At 32.6% G+C, this 26,684-nt stretch overlaps 1 protein-coding gene and 1 pseudogene across 1 annotated transcript; both read left to right on the top strand.

The window, feature by feature from the left end:
- Nucleotides 1-18,184: 18,184 nt before the first annotated feature.
- On the top strand, nucleotides 18,185-21,779 carry LOC120129775 (annotated as a pseudogene).
- A 2,938-nt stretch (nucleotides 21,780-24,717) lies between these two features.
- LOC120129553 lies at nucleotides 24,718-25,341 on the top strand. The gene is made up of 2 exons (XM_039147018.1): nucleotides 24,718-25,016; nucleotides 25,113-25,341. Exons 1-2 carry the CDS (start codon nucleotides 24,786-24,788, stop codon nucleotides 25,185-25,187), a joined length of 306 nt encoding a protein of 101 aa, XP_039002949.1. The 5' UTR covers nucleotides 24,718-24,785; the 3' UTR covers nucleotides 25,188-25,341.
- Nucleotides 25,342-26,684: the final 1,343 nt, after the last annotated feature.

Below are 26,684 nucleotides of genomic sequence, written 5' to 3'. Positions count from 1 at the left end.
GCAGACTTGAAGGGAATCAACCTTACAATATGCATGCACAAGATCCAATTAGATGATTGTCACAACAATTATGTGGAACCCTGAAGGAGACTTAACGTGATAATAAAGAAAGTGGTGATGAAGGAAATCATCAAATGACTACATAATGGGGGTGTGACTTTAACCGATGCCTCAGCAATTTATCTAAAGTGTTGAAGCGATGTGAGTAGTCCAACCTTGTACTAAAATGGGAGAAATGTCACTTTATGGTGACTGAAGGAATTGTGTTTGGACATAAAATTTCTCGCTGTAATATCGAGGTTGATAAAGTCAGGGAGCAAGTAATTGAGAATCTGCCTCCACCCACCATTGTGAAAGGCATAAGAAGTTTCGTAGGGCATGCGAGATTTTATAGGAGTTTCATCAAAGATTTTTCAAAGATTTCAAAGCCTTTATGTCTTTTGATACAACAAAATTAGTCATTTGTGTTTAATGATGAATGTATCAACGCATTCACGGATATGAAGAAAAAACTTGTCTCGACACCAATTGTTGTTCCACCTAACTAAGACGCCCCTTTCGACCTAATGTGTGACTCAAGTGACTACATAGAAGGGGCAGTGCTCGAGCAACAAAAAGGTAAAACCTTTCATGTCATTTATTATGCTAGTTGTACACAACTTAACTATACCACCAATGAAAAAGAATTGTTTGTCTAGTATTCGTTTTTGATAAGTTTAGGGCATACCTTATAGGTACTAAGGTTATTGTACACACTGATCACTCTGTCATTAAATACCTAGTGAATAAAAAGGATGTCAAGCCTAGGCTTACTAGATGGATATTATTGCTGCAAGAATTTGATTTAGAAGTGAAAGATACGAATGGTACTGAGAACCAAGTAGCAGATCACTTGTCTAGGCTAGAGAACAAAAACATTTGCCATGACATAATAGAAATTCAAGAGTAATTTTGTAACACCCCCAACCCGAATCCGACCTGGATCCGAGTCTGACGTGTCACATTGACTTTTTAAAACATTTACTTTTATAAAATAGTGAGTAATTTAAAAACTTTTATAACATATAACTTATTCAAAACGTTTACAGAACTATTCAGAGCTTATACAATTCAAATCTTTTAAATACATGCCAACTAGACTTTTATACCATAAAATACATTTAAATCATCTATTCTTTGATCTGAAACTTTGTAAGGAAAAATGCTGACCTGACTTGTACCTCAAGAATCCATAAGCTTGTAAGAACCTGCATGTGAAACACTCACACGCTAAGTATATGACTTAGTGAGGTGAATAAATATATAATGTAAACTCTAACTTGTAATCATTCAGGAACAACTATTATTATCACATCATACACATCATATCAAATCATCTCACTCATATGCTTTTCATATAACAATTACATACATATCATCATTTATGTTTTTATCCTGCTTTTATACTATTATACTTCATATCTCTTATTTCTTATTTATATGATCTCTTACATTCATATTCTATAACTTATAACAAATTATTATATCATCATATATAAGTCATTTATACTCACTCACATATACATCAATATATATTCATGTAACAGATACAATAACCCATATCACATATATTGATTTCATAATTATCTCTTTATTAGCCAATGTACACATGTGAGAACTATAGATATGTGAGTCTATAGAGGTTGTGCACTAATACTGTCACCACAGCTCGTATAAATCCCACTAGGGGCGCGTAGAATTTGTCCCGAAGGACCACGTAGATGTCTCGAAGGACCACATATAACACATATGTCCCGAAGGACCACTATGTCCCGAAGGACTGCGTAGACTCTCGACTCTTGGAATGCCAACTATACCCTAGCTCTCATGACACATAACATGGGCATCATCATTTATGTCATTTCACATTTTCATATAAACACGTAGTTCACTTTCACATAGCACGTAGATTATGTCACATAAGTTGAATCACATGTACGTATAAACACGTAGATCACTTTCACATATCACGTAGCACATATCCACTTTTCATACTATTTCACATTTCTTGTCATATTGCTTATATCTTACTTTTATGTCTTATCATATATATATATATATATATATATCATCTTTCCTATACTTGTATTCACATCATTTATATTCTCCTAGATCATATCATCTATGTCATACTCATAAACATATAACTCAGACACTCATAACAAACACATGTTCATGTTCATACTTCATGCACATTACTATAGAAAATAGACTTGTCGCAAGTCTTATTTCTCATTTATACATGTTTAAACTCATTTATATTCATTTACCTCTTCTTGAACCTTAATATCCTCTCATCTTTGTTAACTTCAAGAATCATACCAGATTTTCAACATGTTTTAAAACTCATTTTATCACTTCATATCTCTTAATTTAACCCTTGACAAGTTAAATTCAACTTCAAAATCTATTAACTCCTTCTATTTCACTAATTTACTTAAAAACTCTTCATATTTGATCCTTCATAACTCATCCATTTTGAAGTTTCAACATACTTTAATCTCTAAATAATCTTTCTTAGCACCCCAAGAATCAAAACTAAGCTTGAAACTTAAGAATTAACCAACTGAAATTAAGCTTACCTTTGCTTGAGCTCTCACATGGAGGAGGAAGAAGAAGGGGAAAGAGTTTTCTAGATAACTCTCCCCACAAGCTTATCTCTTAATAAAGAGATAAGATAATTATCTTTAGATAACAAAGACCATTTTGCCCTTAATCTCCTTTAATAATTACTAATAACTTTCAGGAAATATCTCCACAAAAATCATTGAACTATTCAACTTTTTTACTTTTATCCCTAAATTCCTAAATTTTTCAATTTAGTCACTAACCCGGTATTGAGGATGTTACAAATCTCCCCTCCTTATAAGAAAATTCGTCCTTGAATTTTATTTTACATACCAATAAGAACATATCTTTTAATGTTCTTATGTTGCTTTCACAACCTTATCCCATCTTTATAACTTTAATAATCAGTTTTACTTATACATAACATTATTCTTCACCATCTCTTGCACTTATATTTTTCTTCCTCAAAGCTCTATTTAAAACTTGTAAATACTCTTCTCTTTGTCTTCATCATATCTATATAATCCAAATACAAAACCATATTCAAATCCATATCATACTTAATTAACTCACATTATCTTTTCTTCCAATCTTTTTAACTCTATTACTCTTATGGCTAGTCAATAACAACTGTTCAATCTAGAGCACAAGCCCTAATTAACCAATCATATACCTCCAACCTTTCATCATTTCTTAATTCTTATTTGTACTTTAAGGCACATGATCTTTTCATATTTCTTTATACTTCTCTTTCAATTCTTACTTTCCCTCAAACATAAGAATCGTTATTTCCTTCACTATATCACATTCATATGATCAACACATTCTTCATCGTGTAATCTTGTTAGCCAACGCTAACTCTTTCTTTTAGAGTACAAACCCTTATTATTTCCACACTCTTGCTTATACACATAACTCTGATTTCATTCATCTTATAAACGTATCACTGATGCACTTATTCTTGAATCTTTTTTTCAAATTCTAACCACATCACTTGATCTTTTAACGTTCTTATGGTGGCATTTGTTCACCATATTCTATATTATCCACGTAATAACGAACTTCTCAATTTAATTTCTCCACTTTGGAGAAATGAACACCTTCTAGCATTATCTTAATATCATTTATTCAAAGGTCTGTAACAACAGAACCTTCCTCAAATTCACCCTTGAGCTCGGGTGCTCATAACTCTTTTATTATTTCGATACATTCATTCTATGAGTTAACAAAGTATATAATTTAAAACACATTGGAACATCTTTCAACATCATGATTCATTCTCTAATCATATACATGCATTCCCTGAGGTTTTTCGCTCTTCTCCCTGCCTGGCCAGGGCAGGTGAATGCTATTACCTTCAGGTCTATCGCCTTGTGCTTCACTTTGGAAGCTCTCATAGATTTATGTGCTCATATCATTTCTTCTATCACATATCATGTGTGTATTTGATCATCCAATTCATGTCATATAACATATATCATTTGCATATATTCACATATCTTCTATCATATCATATAAACATATATATGTCATAAATCATTCTCAAGTATTCACTTATCTTATATAACAAAACAATTTAGCTTATTAACAAGATAGCACACTCCTTACCTTATCAGATCAGAAAATTTTCCACTTTGTGTTGGCATGTGTACTTTTTAAAACACTTTTTGACTTCGTTTTTAGCCTAGAATCGGCTAAACTGTAACTCTGATACCATTAAATGTAACACCCCAACCCGAATCTGACCTGGATCTGAGTCTGAGGTGTTACATTGACTTTTTAAAACATTTACTTGTATAAAATAGTGAGTAATTTAAAAAACTTTTATAACATATAACTTATTCAAAACGTTTACAGAACTATTCAAAGCTTATACAATTCAAATATTTTAAATACATGCCAACTAGACTTTTATACCATAAAATATATTTAAATCATCTATTTTCTGATCTGAAACTTTGTAAGGAAAAATGCTGACCTGACTTGTACCTCAACAATCTATAAGCTTGTAAGAACCTGCGTGTGAAACACTCACACGCTAAGTTTATGACTTAGTGAGGCGAATAAATATATAATGTAAAATCTAACTTGTAATCATGCAGGAACAACTATTATTATCACATCATACACATCATATCAAATCATCTCACTCATATGCTTTTCATATAACAATTACATACATATCATCATTTATGTTTTTATCCTGCACTTATACTATTATACTTCATATCTCTTATTTCTTATTTATATGATCTCTTACATTCATATTCTATAACTTATAAAAAATTCTTATATCATCATATATAAGTCATTTATACTCACTCATATATACATCAACATATATTCATGTAACAGATACAATAACTCATATCACATATATTGATTTTACAATTATCTCTTTATTAGCCCATGTACACATGTGAGAACTATAGATATGTGAGTCTATAGAGGTTGTGCACTAATGTTGTCACCACAGCTCGTATAAATCCCACTAGGGGCGCGTAGAATTTGTCCCAAAGGACCACGTAGATGTCTCGAAGGACCACATATAACACATATATCCTGAAGGACCACTATGTCCCGAAGGACCACGTAGACCCTCGACTCTTGGCATGCCAACTATACCCTAGCTCTCACGACACATAACATGGGCATCATCATTTATGTCATTTCACATTTTCATATAAACACGTAGTTCACTTTCACATAGCACGTAGATTATGTCACATAAGTTGAATCACATGTACGTATAAACACGTAGATCACTTTCACGTATCACGTAGCACATATCCACTTTTCATACTATTTCACATTTCTTGTCACATTGCTTATATCTTACTTTTATGTCCTATCATATATATATATCATCTTTCATACACTTGTATTCACATCATTTATATTCTCCTAGATCATATCATCTCTGTTTTACTCATAAACATATAACTCAGACACTCATAACAAATGCATGTTCATGTTCATACTTCATGCACAATACTACAGAAAATAGACTTGTCACAAGTCTTATTTCTCGTTAAACTTCATATATAAAATAACACGCACTCACATTGGCCTCACTAAGTTCCAATACAGTTTTATAATTTCCTCTTTTACGATCGAATCATAACTTGATAATCGTTCCGAGACTTGTCCGTGCTCGATATCTATATAATCATTCATTGATACATATTAGTATTCAATTGATATACACTAATCTATCATTTCTTAGACCAAAAGAAATGTTTATTTCAATTTCCCCTTGAAGTGCATCGATGCATTCTTTAACATGTGCATCGATGCACTACTCATGCATCGATACACAAATTACCTTCGATGTTTTCATTTTAAAGGGATGCATCGATGCACTCCTTATGCATCGATGCACCAATTACATTCAATGTTTCTTCTTTAGAGAGTGCATTGATGCACATTCAATGTGCATCATACACCTTGCCCATAATTTGTATTTTAAGCCCGAAAAACCATTTAATTCAACTCAAATGCTTCATATTTCATCCCCTTTCATATTCCTCACTTATATATACATGTTTAAACTCATTTATATTCATTTACCTCTTCTTGAACCTTAATATCCTCTCATCTTTGTTAACTTCAAGAATCATACCAGATTTTCAACATGTTTTAAAACTCATTTTATCACTTCATATCTCTTAATTTAACCCTTGACAAGTCAACTTCAACTTCAAAATCTATTAACTCCTTCTATTTCACTAATTCACTTAAAAACTCTTCATATTTGATCCTTCATAACTCGTCCATTTTGAAGTTTCAACATACTTTAATCTCTAAATAATCTTTCTTAGCACCCCAAGAATCAAAACTAAGCTTGAAACTTAAGAATTAACCAACTGAAATTAAGCTTACCTTTGCTTGAGCTCTCACGTGGAGGAGGAAGAAGAAGGGAGAAGAGTTTTCTAGATAACTCTCCCCACAAGCTTATCTCTTAATAAAGAGATAAGATAACTATCTTTAGATAACAAAGACTATTTTTCCCTTAATCTCCTTTAATAATTACTAATAACTTTCAGGAAATATCTCTACATAAATTATTGAACTATTTAACTTTTCTACTTTTATCCCAAAATTCCTAAATTTTTCAATTTAGTCACTAACCCGGTATTGAGGATGTTACAAATTCCTTGATGGGAAATTTTTATTTGTTGCGGCAGCGCCGTGGTATGCTGACATAGTTAACTTTCTTGTTATAGGTATTATGCCTCCAGATTTATCTTACCAGGGCCGAAAAAAGTTCAGACATGATGTACGCCATTATTATTAGGGTGAACCATTCTTATTCAAGCAATGTGGAGATCAAATAATTCGGGGGTGCATCCCCGAAGAACACAAGAGATCCTATTTCATTGTCATACATCCCCGTGTGGAGGGCACTTTGGTGAGATGATGACTACTACAAAGGTCCTTCAATCTGACTTATATTGGCCCACGTTATTTAAGGACGCGCAAGACTTTTATAAGTCAAGTGATCATTGCCAATGCACTGGAATATAATGAAGAGAAATGATATACCATGGCAAAATATTTTGGAAGTTGAACTATTCAATGTATGGGGAATCGATTTTATGGGACCCTTATCATCGTCCTTCAGTGATATGTACATACGTTTAGCTGTGAATTACATATCCAAATAGGTCAAGGTTGTGGAAACACCTAGAAATGACTCCAAAACCATGCTAAAATTCTTGTACAAAAACATATTCACATGTTTTGGAGTTCCAAGAGCAATTATCAGTAATGAGGGAACCCATTTTAACAATAAATTAATTACCAAGGTGTAGCAAAGAAATGGGGTGCGCCATAAAATTACCACGGCAGACCACCCCAAACTAATGGACAGACTGAGGTCTTCAATCGTGAGATCAAGAAAATACTTGACAAGTGGTCACCAAAGCTCGATGAGGCAATGTGGACTTATCGTACAACATTTAAAATGCCACTAGGGATGTCTCCATTAAAGTTAGTTTATGTCAAACCATGTCATTTGCCAATGGAACTCGAACACGAGGCATTTTGGGCCATCAAGAAACTTAATATGGATGCAAAGATTGCTGGAGAAAGGAAGTTATTATAGCTAAACAAGATAAAAAAAATTAGAGCTTAAGTATATAAGAACACCTATCTCTACATAGAAAAGATGAAAAACTGGCACAACAGAAAAATTTTGCCACGATAATTTTTTCTAGGCCAACAAGTACTGCTCTACAACTTAAGGCTCAAGTTGTTTCCAGGCAAGCTAAAATCTAGATGGTCAGGGCCTTTTGTAGTGCATCAAGTGCATAGCCACGGCGTAATAGAAATCATGAACTTGGATAATGGGACAACTTTTAAGGTGAATGTTCAAAGAATGAAGGTGTACAATGGAGCACCAATCCTGCGTGACAAATCAGAGTTGCTACTCCACGATGCTCAAGAGTTTGCTTCTCTTCTTTGAATAAATATCTTTGCCCAGGCAAAATATTTTACATTCTGTACATAAAGAATTCTTCTTTATTTTATTTTGTATGAGTTGTTTATCTTTATTTTATTCTCTAATATTGTATCTTTAATAATATTTTTCCCAGGACCAGGCGTCACATCAAATGTGTAGCTGGTCATGTTCTTATTTCGCATCAATCACCACAACCTTCAGACGAAACTGGATCTGTCAACCCCTCATCTTAAGCGACGTTGAACCCGAGCATCCAGCAGAATTGGCCTACCACAGTGAGGTACCTCTTTACGTTTGCATTTGCATAGCATTTTAGAGTAATTTAATTTGTTTTCGTTTTCATGCATTGAGGACAATGCATCCCTTAAGTTTGGGGGAAGTGTTGTGTTTCACACTGAGGAGAATGGTTGTTTGTACTGCTCATTATCCATTGTTTAAGGACAAGCAATAGCTTAAGTTTGGGGGTGTGATAACTCTGTAAAAAGACTATATTTGAGGTCTTTTTACTTAAGTTATTGATTGTCTAAAAGCCATTGACATAGCATTTTAGCTACATATAGTTGCATTTAGGACATATGAATATGAAACCAAGGGTATTTAGGGAATTTCCAAGGGTAATAAACTCTATAAATTCCTACTATAAATATCTCATCAAACCACCCTAAAGGAGAGAAAAGAGAAAATACCCTAAAAGTGACTTGGAGAAAGGCAACTGCAACATATCCTTTTCCACCTTCCCCCACTCAACTGTCCTTGGTGCCCTCTATAGCCAGACTTTGTCGGAGCAGCCGCCAAGCCCTCAAGAGAGGCTAGCCATTAGAGAAGTCATGGTGGTGGTCGGATGTTACAGAAGAGCTCTGTTCTGGGAGTTTTTCTTCCTCTTATTCTTTATTTTCATATCATTTAAGGGCTTGTATTTAAATATTATTTTCAGAATGATGTTTGACAACCCATAAATTATTTTATTTGGTGTTGGAAATGCTTGAATGATACTTTATTCGATTGTTATTGAATGATTAAGTATGTTTTTGTTGAATATTGTTTTGTTCACTGTTTAAATATTTTGCCTTGGCACTGTAAGAGCTTCTGAAAGATTAACTGGTGCCACGACAAAACATTCCTAGTCTTTGTAAGATCTTTTGAAAGATTACCATTTTTCTAGGAGTTGATACCAAATATTCGAAAGAGTTAGGTTAGATCTACATGAACAAGGGAACTATTACGGAATGGTGAGGTTATAATCCGCTTTAAAAATAAAGAGAGGGTTTCATTCAACTACAAAGGGTAAATGTTTAAGTATATATGCTAGAGCTACAGTTTACGCTGAGGGGTATTGTCGCAGCAACAGTTTGACAAACCAATGGTTGTAGTTCATGCTGGGTAGTATTGTTATAGCAAAAGTTCTAGGAACACTCTAGTAAATTTTGTCGAGCAGCATAAGCATAGCATACTAAATCGTCCTAGACATAGAATAATTTATTACCGTAGCGAATCCAACCTAAAAGCTCCATTAGAGGTCTGATTGTGTGAGGTTTTTCAGAATAAATTGAACTAAACACTTTTCTTTGCCTTTACAACTTTTATTTGTTTACCTTCGCATATTTTTCTTGCCACGACAAAACTTTTCTGCTCACTTTACTTTACAATTTTTCTTACCTTGATCATGCATTTTTCCATCTGTTTGCTACTACTTGTTTTTCCTTTGTGAATACCATTAGACAAGAATCTTAGGACTAGTTAGTGACACCTAGTTCAAGCTATAGCAATCATAAAAAATTCTCACCAATCCCTATGGAGATGATAACTCACTTACTACTATATTACTTGCTTCGATTGTGTATACTTGCATAGAATTACGTGCCACAACACACACTTATACACACAATCACTACTGCAATCAAGTCTACTGGTATGTTCTGTTCTGCTTTAGTGAGTATACTCGTATACTCACTCTCTATTCTATGGTAGACACCATGGTGAGGCTGAGGGTTCTACATCTCAGAGCTCATACACCTCTCTAGTATACCGAGAATGTGGCCCCTAGAATCTTTGCATCGGACACCACACTTTCGATTAGCCCAATCCTTGAGTGTCAGACATTGCGCACAAACTAGTCAGCATAAAGTTCCTTACACACTCCCTAAGAATATCTGGACTGAATCTATACTTTCGACTCTTCTATCTTTTCTAAAAAAACTCGGGTGTCATGGTCGTTTCCCAAGCATTCAAATAAGACTAGTCTTATTTAATCCTATTTTATTATCGTTTCTACGTTTGGATTAAACATTAATAAATTTTCTCACTTGTAGTCTTATTTGAGAGAAATTATAAGTTTTTAGGAAACCTCACTTACCTCTATTTTTTCTCTTGACTTAAAGCTTATTTCTCAACCTTGGTATCGATATTGGCCTTATAATATCGATACCCTTGCTTACCTCTACACTTACTCGTTCTTTAAAGCTCAAACCATACCCTTGGTATCGATACTAACCTTATTGTATTAATACCCTCTCTGCAGTATCGATACCCTACTTAAGGTATCGATACCCCTACAACTATTTCATCCATTTTAACCCAACTTTAAACACCTTCTATAGCACTTATTCTAGTGTTTTACACATATTCGATCCCATTTATGGTCATACTATGAGTCTATGGCCTTCGAGCAGCGTTTTGGCCAAAACATACTGAAAGTATCGATACTAGTCCAAGAGTATCGATACTCTTGAAAAGGTTCGATACTTTATATAAGTACTAATACTTTTAAACATTATGTTCTGCCCAGTTTCTAAACTTTCTGGGAGTTTCGAAACTATGACCCAAAGTTTCGATACTCTTACCCAGAAACTCATGAATTTTCCCAAGACAAAGTACAAGTACTGATATTATCCCTATAGTATCAATACTCTACCTGTAGAAGTCATACAACACATATGAAAATGCTATATTTCAATCTCAAAGACCCTAGTGAGGTCCCCAAACATTCTTTAAAGTCTTAAGTGATTACAAAAAGCATAAATAAGGCTTTGTATCATGCTTATAACATAAATCATGTAATCTACCATTAACATATAACACTGAGCTTCATAACTTACTCTCAAGCTAGAACTTATTTCTAATGATCACTAGGAGTATGGAAGAGTTGATAGTGTGTTAAATGGCCTCCTTGGTTGCTAAAATCTCCCTCAATTCAACTAGGAGTCACCTTACCTTTACCCTTTGCTTTAGAACTTCACTCACCTCATTGGCTAATCAAAACAAAACTAGGGGTTACTAACTTGTCTTTGACTTGGAAACTAAGTTAAAACACTCTATACTACTTAATATTACTCAAAATTGGCTTAAATCTCTAGGTTCCTTTCAAACTACAAAAAATACATTTTGAAAACAAATTCTAAAACTCACAAAATAGAGTTTGAAACAAAGCTTGAAAGATGGAAAAAAATTCTTACCTTGGCTAAAGAAATCTAAGATTAGAATGCTTGAAACTTGACTCTTGAAAGGAAGAAGAAATGGAAACTAATGGAAGGAAGAAGAAGAAGAAGAAGAGTGGGTGAGATATTATGGGGGTTTGGTTACGTGAAATGATATAAAAAGAGGGGGAAAGTTTTCAGCTTCAACCAAATGGGTAAACTACACTTTAGGTCCTTCACCTATTAACTTATTTTAAAGTTATCTCTTAGCTTTAACTCTTGGGCCTACCTTAGGCCCAACACCTATATAACTTTTTCTAACTATATTGGGAGGTCTAATTGGCTTAACTTAAAGGTCTCAGGTTAACCCAAACTACTAACCTATGTTTCGGGGTATTACATGAAATATATAAATAATTTCAAAAGGAATTTCTTGATGGTATTCAGTTGATTTGAAAAGAAGTTGCACAACTTGAAAAAAACATACACTTTTGAAGTAATGATGGATGAAAGTAGTTCAAGAGTTCGAACATTCCATTTTAACACAACTACTATGGAGATTCATTGTACTTGCAAGGAGTTTGATTATTGTGTGTATCTTTGCTCTCATGCCTTAGGAATTCTTAATGTTAAAAACATTAAAGAAATTCTAAATTCCTGAACAATATATCTCACGGAGATGGACTAAAGATGCTAAGAAGAACATGTATGATAGTAATGTTGTTGAGCTCTCACAAGAAAATAATACAGAGGCTAAAATTGTACTTCTAAATCGAATGATTCGCTTTGCTTATGACTTGATTATAAAGAGTCAAGAAAACGAAGATACAAGACAACTTAGTCAAAAGATTTTGTACGAAGGAGATACGGAAGTGGAGAAAGAATTGACAAAGTTACGTTTTCTAAGAATCATGAGCTCAAAGAGAATGAGATAAGTTCAAGAGAAGCAATTCAATCTAGTAAGTTATCCATACAATCAATAACTTTTCAATGTTTTCCACTTTTTATACACGTTATAATTAGTTTTTAATGTAGAAAATGCGAGAAGATCGATCATTGATGAACTTTTAAGTGATGATGGTGAAATTGTAATAGATTGTGAAAATAAAAGTTCTCCGATCTTAAATCCACCGTGTGTCAAGCCAAAAGGGATATCTAATACTAGACTTAAAGGACGACTTGAGAAAAGAAAACCAACAGGAACTACTTGCACGTACTCAAGGATATTCAAATTCCAATCTTTAGGTACAATTTTATTTTATATTTACTTTAGTTTAATTTTTAATGAATTATATGTGTTTATAAATATTATTTTCCAAAGCAAGCATTATTAATAAATCTATTTTTATTGAATGGCATTATTCAGGTATCGGAAGGATTATGATGTCAAAAAAACAACTCGAAAAAACTGGAGCTAAAGTTTCTATTGTTTAGAGAACTTATCTTTTTAAGGATTTTTTTTTTATCATTTTTATTTGTTGAGATGCTAATAAATTTGTTAGGTAAAAATAAGACAAGTTTGAGATTTTGTTATTGAATAAGATTATAAAATTGAAGTTGTTCTTCACATTACAATATTTATTTATTCAAATCTAAATATCCTTTTGATTTCAATGTCGAAATTTATCTATATGTACTATTCTAAGAAGCTCACATCAATGCTTATAGTTATGTACTTACGATACTAAACATATAAAAAAGTATTAACTATTTATAACACACACAAAATATATGACTTTGTATAAAATTATATAAAGCACCAAAAAGGATCATGTGTAATTCATGAACTCAAAGCTATCGCTATGAGTCGTAATTGGTTAAACTGCACAAAATTGCCACTTATTTTTTTCATACGTCTAATACATTCTCAAAACGATAGTAATGCATCTTTGTAAATATATAAAGGGTAAAGTATAGTAATGGTCACTGAACTTTTCTAAAGTTTTCATCTAGGTCCCCCAACTTTTAAAACTTGCAATACAGTCCCCCAACATTTAGTCCATTTGCATTACGGTCCCCGACGTTACACTGCCGTTAGTACGTTTGCAATATGGTCATTGAACTTTTCAGACGCTTGCATTTAGGTCCCCCAACTTTTAAAACTTGAAACATAGTCCTCAACTTTGCAATATCGTTTTTCTCTTTTAATTTCCAGCGTAACTAAGTTTTGTTAGAAATGCAGAGTTGACAAATACTACTAAGATGAACTAAGTATCATTATTGAAAGTCACCAACAAAGCTGGAATTATTTTGTATAAATGGCATATAATAATTTCTTCGTTTAATCCTTGTGGTTAAAGATTTTCCAACAAATGATCAAATATAATGAAATCTCAAACAGTGCATTCACCTCTAAGTCTCTTTCGCAACTCAAAAGGCATCATGACAGGGTCAAGCAACTGCTCCAAATATACTACCCTGACATGATGTCTTTCAAGTTGCGTGCATGCAGAATTGTCTTCTAAAGCTATAATTCAATACAATTCAACTGTAAAATTTCCAAAACATTTAAAAAATTCCAATTCGTTCACGATATATCAATCTCATAATCAACATGAACTTATTAAAAAGAATACGAGCTCACAGGACGCCGAAAACCACAAGTCGGATCAATACAATTCCCAGTAAACTAGTACCAGTAGTATCTCGGATTGAGCCTGGCGATTTCACTATGTCGATACTCACAACCAATTTCCTGATTTAAATAAAAACCAAATAAAAAGATCAAAAAAATTTAGCCTAGGACCTTATTTCACTTCTATTCGGATGGATTGAATATCTTTCATAAGGAGTACTAAAAGTTTTTATTAAGAAGAAAGAAAGAAAATTAGATGGTTTTGGTTCAAAACTAACACTAAAGAAAATTAGATAGTTTTGGTTCAAAACTAACATTGAATATCCAGATCATTGACATGCAGTTCCAGAAACATAAAAATTTCAACAAAAAACACACAATGTGAGCTGAAAATGGGAAAGTGCGAAAGAGGAAAAGCTTACTTCCAGATAGCCCAAGAGAGAAAATAAATACCTTCTTGCAAGTGAGGGGAGAGGCTAAGAAATAAACGCAATCGGTGTTGTGTTCTAACAATTATTCCTCCATTTTTTTCTTTGTAAATAAAAAGCTGAAAGACAGAGCACTGTTTGGGTTTACAATTTACATAACGGAAAATTAAAGAACAAAAACCAAACAAGAGTGCATGTGAGTGAAAGAGATAGAGAGGTGAATGAGTTGTTTGGGATTTCATTATATTTGATCATCTATTTGAAAATCTTTAACCACAAGGATTAAACAAAGAAATTATTATATGTCATTTATACAAAATAATTCCAGCTTTGTTGGAGACTTTCAACAATGATACTTAGTTCATCTTAGTAGTATTTGTCAACTCTGCATTTCTAACTCCATTTTTTCTCACAATCATTTCATCGAACATCTATGCTTCACCTGAGATAACTTGTATCTAACATTACACCTTGAATCGTTGATGGTCCCGATAGTCCCTTGGTCGGGTCTTCTCTCAATGGACCCTTATTCATGTCAACACCTCCACATAATTCAAAGTTAGATTAGAATTTCTCATGCATCCCCGACTGAAAAGTTACACTAGAAATGAGAAGAAAGAAGCGAAAAAGGAAATTCGAGATTTAAAAGGAATTTAGGGTTTAGAATGAAATTGAGGATTGTGTTACAAGTTTTAAAAGTTGGGGGACTTAAATGGAAGTGCCTGAAAAGTTCAGTGACCATATTGCAACCGTACTAACGGCAATGTAACGTCGGGGATCATATTGCAAACGGACTAAATGTTGGGGGATTGTATTGCAAGTTTTAAAAGTTGGGGGACCTAAATGAAAGCTTTAAAAAAGTTCAGTGATCATTATTATACTTTACCCATATATAAATTAGGAGTCCTACAGTCTTAACTCTTCAATTTGAAACTTGATTGAAAGATAAAAAAAATACAAAGAAAGAAAAAAATGATAGTATATATAAACATGTACCCACAGAATAATTTAGATACTAACTAAAATTTAAGAGTTGGGACGGATTACTTTCATAACTCTCTTTTCATCCTCTTGTGGTCTTTGAATAAGTCCATACAAAAGAATACAATTACTGTTTTATTGAAGCTTTCAGACTCATTTTATATCCTGAAAACCGTCAAAGGATCATCGATGTCGGAACTATCATATCGTTACTCGATATCGTCGTTTCATTAGACAAGCATGAGCTTGTCACGGATTCAATAGCACTTCTCACGACATTGTCCGATAGTTTGGATGGAACGTTCACAATTAGCCGAACATTGTGTTTCCATCTTATTGTGTTGTTGTAATGACGACGACTATGAAACAATCTCGGTATTGGCAAAAGATGCTTCAATCATGAGTTCGTTGTCACTGTTATGATATATTTCTGCATAAAACTAAATAGTTGATATATACAAACATAATTTTTACAAGAAAATAATCGAGCCTAAACGATCCAAACCTATGTAATGAATACTACTACATTTTTTTTAGTCAATTCAACTACATCTATGTGATTCACCCAATGCTAGCATAACTAAATTGCAAGTTATAGTAAAACTTAGTTTTAAGGACTAATTGTTATTGAATCTTTAAAGTTCGTTGATGAAAAAGTTGATACTCTTTGGATAGATAAACCTTTAAAATCCTTTAATAATGAAAATCAGTGGTAAGGGAAAGCAGAAAATATTTGATATTTCATAAAACATATTTTATTTTATTTTCTCAATCGAATTGGATTATAGAATCTTCCAAAATAAATTAACAAAAAATAAAAGACAATCATTGAATCAGTACCCTACTGGAATGTAGCAACTAAAACAAAATTTGCAATATTATAACTTACGTTGCAGAGTAGTGTAAAGCAATTATTTTTGCAGAAATAAAATAATCAAATTATTGAATGATGAAGGCGATGCTTACATGTTAAACAAGCTGCTATGATATTTGATTGGAAAAACCTCGTAAGTAATGGCAATCGTTGCGGATGAAGGAAATAATTGCTGCAATTCTTGGAATTTCGGGTTCAACTGCTGCATTTCTTTGAATTTTGGACGAAGGGAATCGATTCTGCAATTCTGTGGGTTTTGGGTGATTGGTATTGCGTTTGGGAATAAAATAAACCCTAATTAGTTTTAATTTTAATATTTAAGAGAAAAGATGACTGGGAAAATAAAATATTATTTTATGAGTGATATGGAAAAAAATTGATAACGTGGATAAATTTCAAGCAATAAGGATCATGAATGATGTGGTAGGACGGGCCCATGAAATAATTTCTCAACGAATAATACTTATTTTTTTTATTTTTTCAATAAAAATATTATGTAAATGCATGTTAAATACTTTATCTATAATTTTTTTTATTTTTTCAATAAAAATATTATGTAAATGCATGTTAAATACTTTATCTATAATTTTAATTTCATTATGCACATCAACTTTTCTATGAAATTATATTTTATCTTATTTACTTTTATATTTTAATTAATTGCATATATACACTATAATTTTAAACATTTTAATTATTTTTTATTTAACTACCGGTATCTGATCAATTGATCGTTTATTTCAAATCAAGTTTTATAGAGGTCCATCATGGGACGACTCTCTGAATCTACTTTGCTCTATCCTCAAATTTAAGGATTCTAACTTCTAACCTTACTTAAGGGATTCAGTACTTCATCTCACTAGACTAAATAATTGTATATAAATATATATCTTTTGAATAGTCTAAAATGATTACAAGATAACATATATCTCTTTTAGGTATTGATGATACACATGTCCTACAAAAATTGTTGTTTGAATATGAGACTTATAAGTAGAATAATATCTATTTTTAACTATTGAAGCCGTTTGATAGATTTAAGGGTAAGTTATGCGTTTAGTACCTAAAATATTAGTTTTTGTGGTCCCTTTTAGTACTTAAACTTTTATTTATTTTTAAAAAAATATACACAACGTTTAGTTTTTGTTTCATTTTAATACATCGCCGTTAAAAAGTTAACCAGTCATTTGCACGTGGCACCTTTTTTATAGGTAAATTACAACATTCATCACTCAACTATCTTCTCACTCCTATTTTGGTCACTAAAGTTTATTTTTTTTAATTAATTACTTAACTTTCAAATTACTCCTAATTTAATCACTTTAACTTTCAAATTTATTTTTTAATTATATATTAATAAAATAATGATAAAAATGTAATGTCATAAAAATTATTAATAAAATAAATTAGAGTGATAAAATAGGAGCAATTTGAAAGTTGAGTAGTTAACTTGAAAATGTTTAAACTTTAGTACTAAAATAGGAATGAGAAGATAGTTGAGTTATGAATGATGTAATTTACCTAATATACAGTCCAATAAGGTACTAGAATAACATAAAAACTAAACATTAGTACGATTTTAAAAAAATTAAAAATTAAGATACTACAATAAATCAAAATTGACAATTTAAATATTAAATGGGATTTAAATATTTTAGTTATTAATTGGATTATAAAATGAAATGTTGCGTTTTTTACCACATGTATCTTATGATCCACGTCAATTTTGGTAAGTTATGGGCATGTCCGCAAAAAACACCGTAAGGCAGACTCCAATGTTTGAAGAAACAACGCACAAAATCCCTCTTCCCTCTCACAAAAACCCTAATAAAACCCATTTCTGCCGTCAGATGAATCATTTCCCCAAATTTATTCACTCTCATCATCTTATTCGCCATTTTTCATCGCTACCCAAACTCCCATACTTCACCAAAATCCCTTCCAAGTATCGATCCCGGGCCATTAAAGATGCTCAACAAGCTCTCACGGATTACCTCCACTGCACCCGATACATCCCTTTCGTCTACGCCGAGCGCATTGCCAAAAACTCCCTCTGTTCCCTCTCTTCTCTCGTCTCCGGCATCGATTTCTCCGCCGCGAGTTTCAACAAGAACGTCCTCAGGTTCCTCAGTTACCACCCCATTAACGAGTAAGAGTTTTTCTTTGAGCGCATAGCGATTGATTATGATGAAGTTAGTGGGCTTTTGCCTTCGAAGAAATTCTTCTTCTTTGAAGATGAAACGGTTCTCGATGCTGCTTGTGCGCTTTCTGGATTTGGCTTCCCTTGGAACAGATTGGTAAGCTTTATAAAGAGGACGCTTTGATGTTTAAGGTTAGTTCTAAGGAATTGAAAGCTAGGCTTTTGTAGGATTAAGGAATTTGGGTTTAGCAATAATGTTTCTATGATTGGTATTTGCTTGGCTTTTCCTTACGTATTGCGTGATGTTGATGAATTGGATGGTGAAGTTGCTGCTTTGTTGAATGATTTGAAAAGGGCTTTTGTGGATTTTGTTTTGGGGAATCATGTTGAAGCTAATGTGGATTGTTGGTACGAAATTTGTAGGAAAATGAGGGTGTTTTATGATTTGGGTTGTGAGAAAGGGAAAATTGGGGAGCTGATGGATAGAAAATAAGAGACATTTCCTTCCGCTTCCGGACACTAAGTTTTTGTCCCGTTTTTATTTATTTATTTATTATTATTATTATTATTAAAAAATAATAATTACAAATATTATAGGCTCAATTACATCACCACCGTCAAATCCACCAGATCCAGATAGCAGCTAGGGTTTCTAAACCTTATCTCCATCCGCCAGTTCCTCACCACCGTCAGATCAAGACAAATTCAAGGGAGATGGTTCCACCAGAAACCCTAAGGTTTCATTATACCTTAGGGTCTACGTCGGCCGCCGCCTCTAACATACCATTCCAATTGTTGCCACGATGTCGCCGCCTTGCCAGAAGATGAAGAGATGGGCGCACACCTCACTTCCCTATAGTGAGTTACCACCGTAGATCTGATGACTCACTTAGGGTCTTCCTATTACTCGGTCCATGGTGAGCATCGTGGTGGCCTATAAAAGGCCATCGAACCTACAAGAAAAAAATTCGAGGAGACAACAAGAAAAATAGAGAGAAAATGAAACCCACACCAGCCAAACAACAAACCAAAGGAGGAGAGAAACTTACCGAGGAAACTGCAATCATCGGAGCCTCCACGCGCCGCCGGAGAACCGAAATATCGAAGGCAAAAAACTTTAGATCTATGTCGATCTAAAGGGTTTTAGGGCTTAGGGCGTTGGGATCTTTAATTTGGGGTAATTTGGAAAATTCTTGCCACCGCTCATGGTGGTCGGTGTTGGCTGTTGACTACGACTGTCGGTCGGTGACCGGATTCCCTCTGGCGAGGGAATCCTAGAGAGCAGAAGAGGAAAATGAGAAAAATCGACCTAAGGATCGGGTTTTAAGGATATTTATACTCTCCCTGAAACGACGACGTTTAAGGGAGGGACCCATGTATAATTTCGCGTCTGTGTAAATTATACCGACAGTCCCTATAAATTGTACACTTTGCAATTTAATCCTTAAATGCATATTTTTGTTATTTTAATTTGGTATCCTCATTTTATTTTATTATATTTTAGTCTCTGCCATGCTTATATATATTTTAGGTAAATATCTAAATTAGCCCTTTTAATTTTAAAAATTTATATATTAACTTGTATAATTTATTATGGTTAAATTACACTGTTAATGCATATATTACATGATATTTCGAATTATGTCCATTACACTTTGATATTTTACGATTTAATCCCTGATAATTTTAATAATTTTTATTTTTAACCATAAATCGTATAACTTTTTAATTTAATCCAATAATTTTAAATTTTTAGTAATATTAATATTTATAAGTATTAAATCGTATTATGATATTTTTAAATATTAAGAAATGGTTTTCTTAAAGTAACTAGATGTCTTATTCTGATATTTTTAAATAAATGAATACCATGCTTCTATAGATCTAAAAAATATACTTACTTTATTTTTGGTTATATCATGATTTTTCGGGATGAAATATCATATGCTTATTATTTCAGTTGTAAAGAGAAATATTCGTCCTAAAATAATTTAGGGATTAGTTTCTCTTCAATTGGAAACATTGGTTTATTTTATATTTTCCCTTAGAATTATGCGATTGAATCTGAAATAATAGGATCATAAATTAAATTTATATTTGAATTCTTAAATTTTCACTAATAGAGATAATTTATAATCGTCGGGTATCAATTTTTTGGCGTTGTGGGGGTGATAATCCTTCCTCAAACGTAATCGACCACAAATCTTTTTTTTTACTAAAAGAATGAATTTTTAGTTATACGCAAACTAATTTATCTTTTAAAATGGTGTTTTCTTAAAAACTATTTTAAAAGATGGTTTTTAGGTATTCGACCTACCTAACCCAAAAGGTCGACGGCGACTCCAAAATATTTCATTAAAATCCATTTATTTACACGCTTTTCCACCAAGAAAATTCGTACCCAGACGAAAATCGGTTACGACACGGAGGAGGTTATGGTTCGGAAAATCGAGTATTTTTGTTAGTTTTCGTTTAGGAAGGAAGATGTCGGTTTGTTGATTCTTCGAAGCCCCGAGGTTTTGGATTTTGATTTGGAAACGCCGGTGATTTCGGTTATGGGAATATTGAAAAATTTGGATTGAATGCTGATGAAAGGGATTCCATTGCTAAAGAGTACCCTTATGTATTGGGGAGGAATAAAATGGCTAATTTACCCAATGATGAAAGCTTTGAACCTACATGAGTGGTTGTTTAATAATATTAAGGACGGAAATCATCGGTTGGTTTCTAATTGCGCCCTTAGCGATCTTGACAAAGACTTTGATAAGGATTCCTGAGATAGTTTCGAGAGAATTCAGTTTTCAAGAACCCCTATCCATACAATGGAGAAGTTGATTTTTTTTTTTTTTTTGCATAGGCTGGGTTTGGAGAGAATTCTTCGACCATGAAGGTTTTATGTCATGTTCATGGCACTAGTGTCGAGTTGCAAGAAAAATTCGACAGTCTTCTCGGTATGGGGATTACGTTCTCGAAACTTTGCAAGATAGTACAAACGACACCGAAAGTTCTAAACCAGAGTCCCGAAACTATAGGGCGGAAGCGGAATTTCCTTCGCTACGAAATGGGTGTTTCTTTGGACTACCTTCATATATTCCCAGCATTTCTATGTTTCAACTTAGAGAAACGGATTAAGCCTAGGTACAGATTCCACAAATGGCTTACGGAGAACGATTTGTGCGCTCGAAACTACTCCATTGCGAGCATAGTACAACCGGTGAAAAGAGTTTCGTTGCCCGTCTTTCTTGTATCCATCCCGATGCTCCAAAACACTGGTTAGAGAGGTTCTCCTACCAGTGATAGTAGCTAGGACCGATAACATTGTCTAGATTTGGTTGCCCCAAATATTGATTTTTGGACTGATATCCATTCTCCAAGTGAAATGGATGTCTTTCTTCTCGGTCAATATCTTTCAAGTTGCAACTGGTAAGATGGTATATAGCTATATTGCTTCGACTCTCCAATTTTTTTTTTATCGATATCCGATGCATGTTTAGACATAGACGTGAGTAGAAGGATACGACCCTTCTAAATACGTGAAAATTTTGAAAGAAAACTAGATGTTGAAACACAAGGACCATAAAAGAAAACCGTTAAAAACCTAATAAAACAACTCGAACAAAAGATGAGTAAGAACAAATATGACATTATTGACAAATAAATTATAAAAAAAGATTAAATTATTGAAAGATCACTGATAAATCATAAATTAGTGTTTAACGAAATGAAAAAAATAATATTAACAAATAAATACAATCTTAATTAGTTGTGGTGATGTTAAATTTAATTTTTAAAAATAAAATAAATAAAATAATGATTAAATAACAAAAAAAAACATGTACGAGGAAAACATGCCAAATATAATAGACTTTAATTTATTCATAGATAAATTTCATATATCTTTATTTATTTATTTATTCATTTTCATTTTCACAATATTTACTTAGCCGTAAAAACAATATTTAAGAAAAGAAAAAAAAATCTTAAAGAAAAATCTGTCTAACTTGGTATCAATAACATTTTTTTATAAAAATGGTTTCTGTTTTATTTCTTTGGGTAAATTACAAATTTAATCACCAAACTTTACTCTCTCTCCTATTTTACTTACTGAACTTAAAAAAATTTTAATTTCCTCATTGAACTTAATATATTTGAATAGTTGTCATTTGGAAGTTGAAAATAAACCAAACCGTTTTGTAATCACAATATGATGATTTTTCGTCCGGTGAAACTTGGCCTAATCCGAGTTAGGCTTGGTAGAGCTAGTAAAATAGGTCCAAGTCTCAAAGCTTGCTTTTGAGTCGAGTCTAAAAGTTGATTCAAGTATGAGTTGATCCGAACATGAGAAAATTCGAGTTAAATATTTTTAAAATTTTAACAAATAGAGTCAGATATTAATATAATCTGAAATAGAATCGATTTAATCAAATTAGTTTGGTTTAATTGATTAACTCTTTTATATTCGGCTTTAAGGCTTAACTAGTAAAAAAGCCTATAAAATAATTAAAAAAAAGTAAGCCATTAATTAAAATCATAGGCCATATTCTAGAAAAAATATTTAAGAAAATAAAAAAATCTTAAGAAAAACCTGTCTAACTTGGTGGGATGGAGAGTTTACTTTTAATCAAATTCTCTTGTATCTCCGCAAATGGTGGCTTCATTTTAGTTCTTTTAAGGTTAGGATGTCCGGAGTTCGGTTTTTATCGAATTAACCAATTGAATTAAAGTTTTTTCGATTAATTGATCAATTAATTTTTTTGTTCAGTCGATTAACGGTTAAGATTTTTCAAACTTCGATTATCGGTTAATTCGGTTCGAAATTGATTAATTAACCGAATTAACTGAACTTTTAAAATTTTAATATATTATATATATTATTTAGCCTTATGAGTGTTTAAATTTCGGTTTTAGTCCAATTAACCGATTGAATTTACCAAAAATATTAAATATATAATATATATTATACACCCTTATTTAAGGTGTGTGATTAACCAAAACGATGGATTAAACACACTTATTTAACCAAACCGACGGATTAAACACCCCTATTTAAGGTGTGTGATTGGCTTCTTTCTTAAAGTAAAATGTTTGTGCACCATATGTTTTTCAAGTTGAATGTTTAATCTGTATGCTATTCATATCCTTATGTTTACATGTGATTTTTCGTATTTTCGGTTCACGTTATATGGTTGTTTCGATCAGACCGGTTCGAGAGTCCATAAATGGCAGGGGACGTTACATTCGAAAGTTGCAGCAGAAATGAAATTAAACTGAAACTTTTAGAGCCTTCATGGCATATTCAAAACATGTGAGGATCAAATTGTAATGAACATAAAAGTGGCATGGCAATAATGTCATTGAACCAGCTTAGGATTTGATCATGAATTTTCAAATAAAATTTCAATTAAGATAACAATTCATTTGAGTAATATAATTTCAAAATATACGAAGATTGATTATTATCTAATTTGGCTATCCACACTAATAAGAATGTATATAGAGTCAAGTGATACGATGATGTCTTACAGTAGGGGTGAGCAAAACTTGATTTAACTCGAAAAATTAAATTTTTCGATTTAAATTAACTTCGAGTTATAAAATACAATTCGAATAATAACTCGAATAACTAGACATTTTTATTAATTAGTGAATTTATTTTTAAGTTTGAGTCGATGTCACTTTGTATAATATATGTATATCACATATGAAAAAATATATATGTATTGTATATGGTTATAAAAAATACTTAAATTGATATTAAATAATATCATAATATGATAAATATTTATAATTAAATTTAAATAGAAACTCAAAAATTTGACTCGACTCGAAAATATTTCAAGTCAATTTCGAGTTGTAAAATAGAACTCGTCAACTCAAATAACTCGAAATTTTTTGACTTAATTTGACTCGATCGAATGCTCATCCCTATTCAAAAATACCAAGATATAAACTCTTAGCTAGGATTCGAACTCCTTATCTTACTTAAAAGAATCTAATACTTCATCACAATAGTATTGATACCTAAATTTTAATCTATTCATAAATAATTTTCATATATCCATATTTATTTATTTATTTATTTTATTTTCACAATATTAACCTATCTATAATAACAATATTTAAGAAAATAAACTAACAAATTTAAATGTTAAGCAACTCGATATTATTAAAATAAAATATCAAGTTTAAATTATTATGAATGTAGAAAATTCTCGTTAAGAGAACCACTCGTTTAACTTAGTTGTGTATCAAGCAGTCGGAGAAAAGCAGCTCAAAAGCTGGTCTAGAGGAGGAAGACAACTAATGGAGGCGGAGGAGACCGGTGGCTACACCGAAAAAACCCGCATCGCCACCCACTGGTATTGGGCCATAGCGAGCGTAACCCAGCTCGGATGGGCAGTATCTTCGTATCGAAAAGGTTATGCCGGCGACCATCGTTTGATGCCCGTCAAAGCCTTCGGCGTCCCTTCCTTGTTCCTCGGCGCCTTCGCCACTGCATCCGTCGCTTTCCTTAAAGCCTCCGGCATTCACAAAGTATATCTACTCGTGTTCGCGTCTTCAAAATCTTCACCCTCAACCTTTCACTGAATGTAATTAAAATTTGTTTTTGTGATTTCATTTCTTCATCAGGTGGAAGATCTGATGGATGTAGGAGCGAGTATAAGAAGTGGACTTGGAATTCGTCCGAGGGCAAGGGATAAATGAGTCCTCGTTTGCCGTTTCTCTTTTGAAGAGCTTTCCGGGTTCTAATTTCTCTTCCCTTTCAATTCCTTGTATTTAACTAGATTTGCTTTCGTTTTGTCTGTTTATACTCTCTTTGTTTATCATAATAATCAAACAATTAGCTCTACAGTATCAATCTCTGTCATTCATTGTCAATAACCAAGTTGTGAATAAACAAATGTAATCCAAGCTGAACATAATGATAACCCAAACAGGCTGCTTCAAAATGCTTTAGAATCATATGCACTTTGGCTGCCTTTTGAACTTTCAAGTCTCTGGTTATCCAAGTAAAATTGAAACACGCCCATTATATAATTTATCTTGCTAGCATTTTAAAAAAATTGCTAAAATCTGGATGAACCGAGGGGTGCTGAAGGTACTTTCATACCACGTGAAAGCTTCAAATATTCATATAGTTTAGATATTTTTTATCGATGATCTAAACTATATTTTTTTTATCGATGATCTAACTTTGCAGCTTACAACTCTTTGTTGTACTGCTCTCCAAGTGTGATTGTTCCCCTTTCTTCTTTACCATGGCAAGTATTTGTGAAATAAGAAATAACTCTGATTGGAAGAGAAAAAAAAAAGGCGTTAAAAGACCCTCTTGGCCCACCCTAAACACTCTAAGATCATTTTTCAAATCTGCTCCCATTTTTTGAGTCAAGAGAGATAAATAGACATATCACATTGCATTGATCATGGGCGTTAATAGTGACTGAGGGGATCAAAGACTAAGAAGTGAATTATTTATCAGCCAAGCATTCTTCTTACGGTTTGATCCGGTCTCCTGGTCCCTGTGGAAAGGAAAAAGAATTTCACCTTCTTCCTTTCCAGGAGGATTAGGAAAATCCTATTGATTACAGCTTTCTTATTAAGATCTTAATTCAGTTTGTAAGTAAATTTTGAATACGAATTTCATGTCCTTCCTCCTAATCCCTGTGAAAAGGAAAAAGAATTTCACCTTCTTCCTTTCCAGGAGGATTAGGAAAATCCTATTGATTACAGCTTTCTCATTAAGATCTTACTTCAGTTTGTAAGTAAATTTTGAATACGAATGTATACACAAGTATCCTCAACTTTTTTTTTTCTAGATTAACTTGCTATTTTTGTTTGTTCTTTCATATTTTATTCATATGTAAGTCTTACCGTGTGTGAGTTGTCTAATTTTAAGTCCGATGGTAACTATTCAGTTGTGTATTATTAGCACTTGCGATTGTAATTATTCTTGAAACTTAGAAAAAAATTAACCTTGGAGTCAAGTTACCTCAATAGTTAAAAGGAAAGATGTTATTCTTGGAAGTCCTAGGTTCAAGCACCAAAGATTGTAGGACTGATAAATTTTCATTGTCAAATGATTAAAAATGTTTAGAACATATATTATCATGTAAACACCCTAAATTAATTAAAAAAAAACCCTTGAGAACTTTTCCTTGGCACTACAATTGGGGGATGGGGAAAGGGTTGGTTTGATCCAAT

Source organism: Hibiscus syriacus, unplaced genomic scaffold (assembly GCF_006381635.1).
Source record: "Hibiscus syriacus cultivar Baekdansim isolate YM2019G1 unplaced genomic scaffold, ASM638163v2 tig00110503_pilon, whole genome shotgun sequence".
Classification (NCBI taxonomy): Eukaryota; Viridiplantae; Streptophyta; class Magnoliopsida; order Malvales; family Malvaceae; genus Hibiscus; species Hibiscus syriacus.
Note: the sequence above shows the minus strand (reverse complement) of the source record. Positions and strands in the feature narration are given on the sequence as shown.